Source organism: Belonocnema kinseyi, chromosome 6 (assembly GCF_010883055.1).
Source record: "Belonocnema kinseyi isolate 2016_QV_RU_SX_M_011 chromosome 6, B_treatae_v1, whole genome shotgun sequence".
NCBI classification, from domain to species: domain Eukaryota; kingdom Metazoa; phylum Arthropoda; class Insecta; order Hymenoptera; family Cynipidae; genus Belonocnema; species Belonocnema kinseyi.
In genome coordinates this window covers 108,412,552-108,419,279 of record NC_046662.1, presented here as the reverse complement: position 1 = coordinate 108,419,279, position 6,728 = coordinate 108,412,552, and the positions used below count along the sequence as shown (strand labels likewise).

At 34.6% G+C, this 6,728-nt stretch overlaps 1 protein-coding gene across 1 annotated transcript in view; it reads right to left on the bottom strand.

Moving 5' to 3' along the window:
- Nucleotides 1-6,728, bottom strand: part of LOC117174603 (putative sodium-coupled neutral amino acid transporter 11) — a 341,087-nt gene that overhangs the window by 225,682 nt on the left and 108,677 nt on the right. The window contains exon 3 of the mRNA XM_033363835.1: nt 3,988-4,041. Within this exon, the coding sequence (XP_033219726.1) occupies nt 3,988-4,041 (54 nt within the window). The remainder of the gene's footprint in view (nt 1-3,987; nt 4,042-6,728) is intronic.

Here is a 6,728-nt window from a genome sequence, read left to right as displayed (position 1 = left end):
TCATTTACCCAGTTATAAACCGTTGCTAAGGCAGGGGCAGATGTGCCATGAACTGAGTCCAATTCATTTTTTATCTCATATGGAGTTAAACCCTTAAAATGAGCATGATTGATTACTGCTCTGAACTCGTCTATTTCCATTTTTCTTAACGAACAATTTTTTTTTTCAATTGGTTATAAAAACACGTAAACTCAGAAGATGTGGACTGTGACTGCACCATATATCTAGTCGGGAGTGGTGCTGACTGAAAACAGATGATTTGGAGCGATTCGCGCGCCATCTGTTGGTCATTCTAAGGACTTATTGAACTATCCTCGTAGTTACGATTATATTAGTCATTCCAGTACTCCAGTTCAATCTTCTTGGTGAATAAATTATGAAGAGGCAGTAATGATTCACTACGATAATCGTGAACTGATAGTACTGGATAATAAGCCACTTTCTTTGGTCGAAAATAAAGGATTCAGAAGATTCATGTCTAAAACATTACCCCAATATAAAATACCATGTCGGAAATATTTTTCTACGAAAATTTAACCAGACATTTACAAAAGAGGCAAAGAAGCCGAAAAATTAGACTTATCGGAAGTACAGTGGATGTCCAACATCGGATATTTGAAGCTGCAGTGAAAGACACTGCAATTTTATTATTATATCTGTGCATCTGTTGACACCTTGGGGCCTCAAACAAATTCAGGTACATTGGTTAATGCGAGATAGCGGTGGGAATGTGGCCAAAGGATGCAGAGTAAGCGACATAGGCAGTGACGGGGGTCACTATTGAAGGAAATTAAGCGGTCACCGTATTATTAAAAAAGTGTAAAAAAATTAAAGTAGTTTCATAAATCGTCACATGCGACTACAAAATTAGTGCAAATTTAAAGAAGTTTAAATTTGAAAGTTTAAAAATAAAAAGAAGATGTCCCGACAAGGTGGAATTCCACGTTCTACTTAATGTTTCGCTTCTTGAAGTTGGAAACTTGTCTTGATTTGTTTTCCTAAGCTAAAGACGATGATATGAAAAATTCGACGTGCACAGAATGGGAAATCCTAGAAGAATTGACCGATCTCTTGCAGTCCTTTGAAGAGGTCACAAAGTCTTTGAATTGTGATGAATCATGTACATCTGAAGTGATTCTAACCATAAAAAACGTTAGAGTTACGTTTGTCGAAAATTTTACTTCTATTCACCTTTTCAAATGCTTTTTCTAGGTCAACAAATGTACAGAAAACTTTTTTCTATACTTTCAAACTTTTTACTGCGATCTGTCTTAAAACAAATATTTGATTTCTACATAATCTTCTGGCATAATTCTACGTTGGACTTCTCATATATATTCTTCTGTTATTTTTATTACCATATGAATAAGTACTTTTCAATATACTTTACTCAGGGCACTTAAGAGCGCCTCAGAGCCACAGATATTACCAATAGAGTTTTCTAAATTATAGTGTTCTTTATCAATTTTGTGGTACTATACAGCTCCAACTCCCAATATTTCTTTAAAAGAGCCTCTCAATGCATTTACTATCCCGTTCCTTATTATACAGAATTTCGCCCTTGCTATTTAAGATTTGATTAACTCTATACTTTTACCTCCATTCATATTGATCAACGCCCATTTATAAAACAGTTTCTTGCTTCTTTAAAAATCATTTTGGATTTTTTCTCTGCTTCTGTTTTGATTTTATCTTTACTTTCCTTGTCAATAGTTTTACTTTCTTCTTATTGTATCTGTTATCGTTTTCAAGTCTAGTTCTCTCCTCATCGCTTATGCCTGTGATGTTTAACTTTCTTTTATACGCTTCAGTCCTGGGGCATAGTGGAAACGCCTTTATATTCTTATTGTTTATTAGCGTCTTTTAAGTTACCTCATCTATACATTCGTCTATTCTATTCTTAAAATTTATTTGCACTTTAGGTTTCTGTAGATTCTCAATCTTGATTCGCTTTTTTTTTTTTTTTTTTTTTGGTTCTCTCTCTTTGCCGTCCCTGGCTTAAGTTTACTTTGGAGACTAGACGCTTATGATCTATATTGCATTCAGAACCTGTCAAGGCCCTTGCAGCTTTTACTAGCTCTCTTAGTCTTTTATCCGCAAAAGGGAATCTGACTCTACTGTGGCTATCTGCTCTACACCAGCCTAACATGTTAAGTAACTTATGCCTAAGCCAAGTATTTATGCTAAATAATCTCTTTTCTAAGCATAAGCTAACTAATCTTTCTCCGCTACCATTTCTTCCTGGATACTTAAAGTTACCTAGCACCCTTTCTGTACCCTCACGTTGAACGCCAACCAATCCATTCTTATCGCCTAGCAGAAAGATTCTTTTAACATGATCGGGGCGTAGCACACTATGATAAATAATCTTTTGATTCCTACATGCATTCTAACCCAAAAATATCTAGGAGATGCAAATCTATTATCCTTGAGATGCTGACCTGCTCTTTTATTAATAATCAAACCGACTCCATGACTACCATGTGATTCATTGTCTACTACTGACCATAATTTAAGCTCTCTATTTTCTAACTTTGTCATGTCGCATCTATTTACCTAGCGCATGCCTTTTATGAATAAAAGTTTCTGTACATGCTGAGGCTATTTTGTTGTTTTTGTGATTCATTGTTTAAAGCTTATGCCTAATTGACACCTTTAGGCGAGAAAGGCATATTTTGAGTCAAAATACCCTAAATAATTTAATATAATTTAGAAAGGTGGTTTACATACACTATACAAATACAAACAGATTCCAAATTTAGAGTTAAAATTATGGTTCTAATTGATGGACAACTAGTGGATAAACAGGGGTGGATTCTGAATCTGTACCTAAAATCATTTAAGATCTTCCAGATAGTGGATATATACCAAACACATTGATACAAATTCCGCCATGGGAATTTGCATTCAAACATTATTTGTCACGATTGTCGGAAAAATTCATACAAAAACGGTTTCAATCCGACATGGGAATTTAAATATAAACTATTTGGGTCTCCAATGTCTCAGAAAAAGCGGATGAAGGCAGACAATTTAGGCGTGTTCAAAATGCTACTGACTATAAAACTGGCAGAAATAGATAGAGTCGTATTAGAAACGCCTTTAATCCACTTTAAATTCCTGTTTCTATCCTCCCTCGTCAGACATTTTAAGCTGAGTGTAAGACCAAAATTAAATAATTACTTATTTTAATTTATTTTAGTGAGCATAGCATGAGCATCAAAATGCACTATGCTTCAAATAATCTCCTTATACCATTTTCATCTGTAACAGTCTAAATATTTAAATACAATTTTTTTAGGATCATTTAAAACTGTGCACCTACTCATTCTTACAATTTTTGAATATCTGATTTGTTGTTTTTTTTCTAAATCAAAATGGTAATTTTTAGTTAACTCCATATCCTTATGACAAAAAACTAAAGTTAATCTAACTGCACCTATATAATATAAATGTTGCTGGCATAATATAATAGTTTAACTAACAAGTAAGCAGGCAAGAATGCTGTGAACATATTTCATTTTAGGTCAAATAAGACCCCATTTATCTCGAAATCATGCCAGTATAAATAAGTACTTATGCTTTTCCACCAAGAAATTAAGGTAGATTTGTTTTCCCACAGGGATAGGTATACATTTTTAATCATTTTACGGCTGTTCGAAGCCCTAGAACTGCGGTTTAAAATTCTTTTTAAGTAATCAGAAGTACGCAATAACTTTTAATAGCCAAGCGACTGAAGATTATGAGGTGTGTGATCGAGAAAAGAACCGTGAATTTTTTGGGTCATCCTAGTATACACTGTACATTGTGCATACCTTATTTAGCAAATAGTTTACGTTTCATGTGTGATTCATTCATGAACAATTTTTTCTAAAACGATATGATATGACAGCAATAAAAAAATCATTATTGCATGCTAAGTATCGATATGCAGAACCCTAACTAAAAGCTATACTGCCTGTGTAGATATTCATGCATCAATCTTACCCCAACTAGGCGTCTCATGTCGTCATACGAATCTTCCGAGTTGATGCTGCCTCCCTGTCGAATTTCGTTAAAAGTGCATGAGTTGCAATACATTTATTGAGATAAAGAGAACTTAAAAGCTAGGCTTCAAACTAAAAAAAATATCTAATGCAGTAGACTTTGAAATTTACATAAAATTTTATTAAGGAGTTCCAAATAAGATTAATTCATATTATACTATTTTCTGATTTTACGTAGAATATTTATATTATAAAAGTTTAAATTGCTTATCTTCCTATATAGAGCTGATGAAACGATGTAAAAAAAGTGTCTATATTTGTATTGCAGCTCAACTTCTCCATTAAGATTCGATAACTAAAGTTTAAGGTTTCAAAACGGCACTTTATAAAGTTTCTTTTATCCCTAAATAAGTTTCGCGATGGCAGGAGTTCCACCAAGTATATGGTTTTTCAAAAAAATACCCTATCTGCTAAAAAACTAATGTGGAAAAAGTCAAAATGCGGTGAAGTGGGCCGCTGGAGCGTTTTGTTGTTGTTTGCTGTTGCTGCTTTCTGACTTAAAATCAGCAACAAGAACCAATAACCGGAGCACTGCAGCGACAGAGATTTCAACTGCCATTTGAACTGCCATTTTCATAATTTTCGACCGATAGTTTTCAAATTTCTGGAAAAAGTTTGCAAAACTTGGTTTTCGTTCGGAATTCATTTATTAATAAAAAGCAATGTAATGAACAATACTTCTACGTGGCTTCTAGTGCTTAACGAGTTCTTGCATCCGACATCTAAATTTATTGAGGGTATTTTGTCTATAAATGTTAATAATCCTACTGAAAATAGGGACATATGTTACATTTTCAAACATTGTATTACAAATAAAATGTACAACGCTACGGGGTTTCAAACACACATCTCTACCTGAATCTATCGCCTACAGAAGTGAAAGTTATTGAAAAAACAATCTTTAGAAGCCACAGTTCATAAAAGTTGACGAAAACAATTTTTAACTCTTTTTCGTATTGATTTCTTTATTATCTTCATTAGTATGCGACATCATATAGATGTAAAATAAATTAATTGCTAACGAGAATTTGATCAAAATTATTCTTTTTATCACGCCATCATCAGAAGTCTGATTTTAGGTACGTGGAACGACACCTAAAATAGCAGTTTTCAGTATAGGCCGTAATATTTATACTTAGGGTATTTAGGTTACTAATTTGGGTACTTAGGGTATTTCCTTACCGACTTCTTACCCCAAGAAAATTACCGAACTCCATCTCTGGACCCTCTGTGGTTTTTAGGGTAGGACAAAATGCAACCTATTTAAAATTATGATTGAATGGTAGGATACAAAATAGTATGTGACACTCGGCCTCTGAGTGTCACTTTTCATCGCGTGAATCGGCCGAAAAAGTACAGCATAGGGTCCTTGTATCCCAAATAACTATTATATAAATAATTTAAATTGATCACAATTTTTAGGGATTTATAGACTCGGGCATAAACCTTTATAGTTTCGGTCGGATGTCCGTCCGTCCGTTGTACAAAAGGGCATAAGCCCCAACATTTGGCAAACCAAAAGTTTTTAGACCCTTTTATAACTTTTGATCACAACATAATATCCGTGTACTGCGAGAAGTTTTTTAATCACAAAATTTTTTTACTCTTGTGTAACGTTTGGCTTTTTAGGTGTTTAGACTATTTTAAAAACATCCACCAGTACTAGGCGAATTGCTGATTATCTGTACTACTGACCAGTACTGGGTCACTACTGTACCGGTGGAGAACTCTACCGTACTACTGAATTTTCCACCTGGGAGAAGTTATTATTCTTTCTGGAGTGTTCGTACCTCCAACGTGTTTAATCAAATTGATTATAATTTTAGATATTTTTTGCGATTTTCGCATGAAATCCTGTCTTCGTGTGCAAAATAGGATATGCCGTGACAGGCGTTTCCATTTAATTTACATACTTGCGAATCAACTTCTGGCTGTTCATGTCAAAGTTTATGTTAAAACTGAGGTGTGCTATAATAAATTTCAAATAGGCATAACAGAAAAATCCGCGAGACAACAAACAAATATGGAAATCGAGCGACAACATAGGAGCATAGGTTTAAAAAGTGAATCAATGATTTTGATGATTATTATACATAAACAGCTTATGGGGCGGGGGGCAAGCATACAAAAGTTGTCCCCACTCGTAACAAGTTCATATTACCACTACGTAATTTTTAGGGGAGTTATGAAGGGGAGAAGTAGAATAAAAAGTCACTTTACTCGAAAACGGCTAAGCCGATTTTGATGATCGAAATATATACGTTTTCGTAACTCTCTTATGTCCACTTAGAAAAGTTGTTATGGCATTCGGCTATTATGGCTTTCCTTCTTTCTATCTCCAGTCTTTGCACATTCCCATGACACACCACTTCTTTTATTTCCGATTCTCTAAATATTCGCGTTAGGGCATCTTTAAGGGCGTTTCAGGGAAACTCTTCGCAAAAATCTACATATCTTTCTTTAGTACCAACAGCAAATTTTACAAACTAGTTTCTAACTCGGTTTCCATTATCCAATTTGCGTGAAGCTGTTTCACTATTACAGAATAAATTTTGTACTTCCGTCTCGCGAGATCTGGGATACGAGGTTGGATTGATAAGTTTCCGGCCTGACCAAGAGATGGCGCCACTAGGCCTACCTTGAGGTGGCGTTCTATAGTACCATCCTTAGATAGCTTGTAGC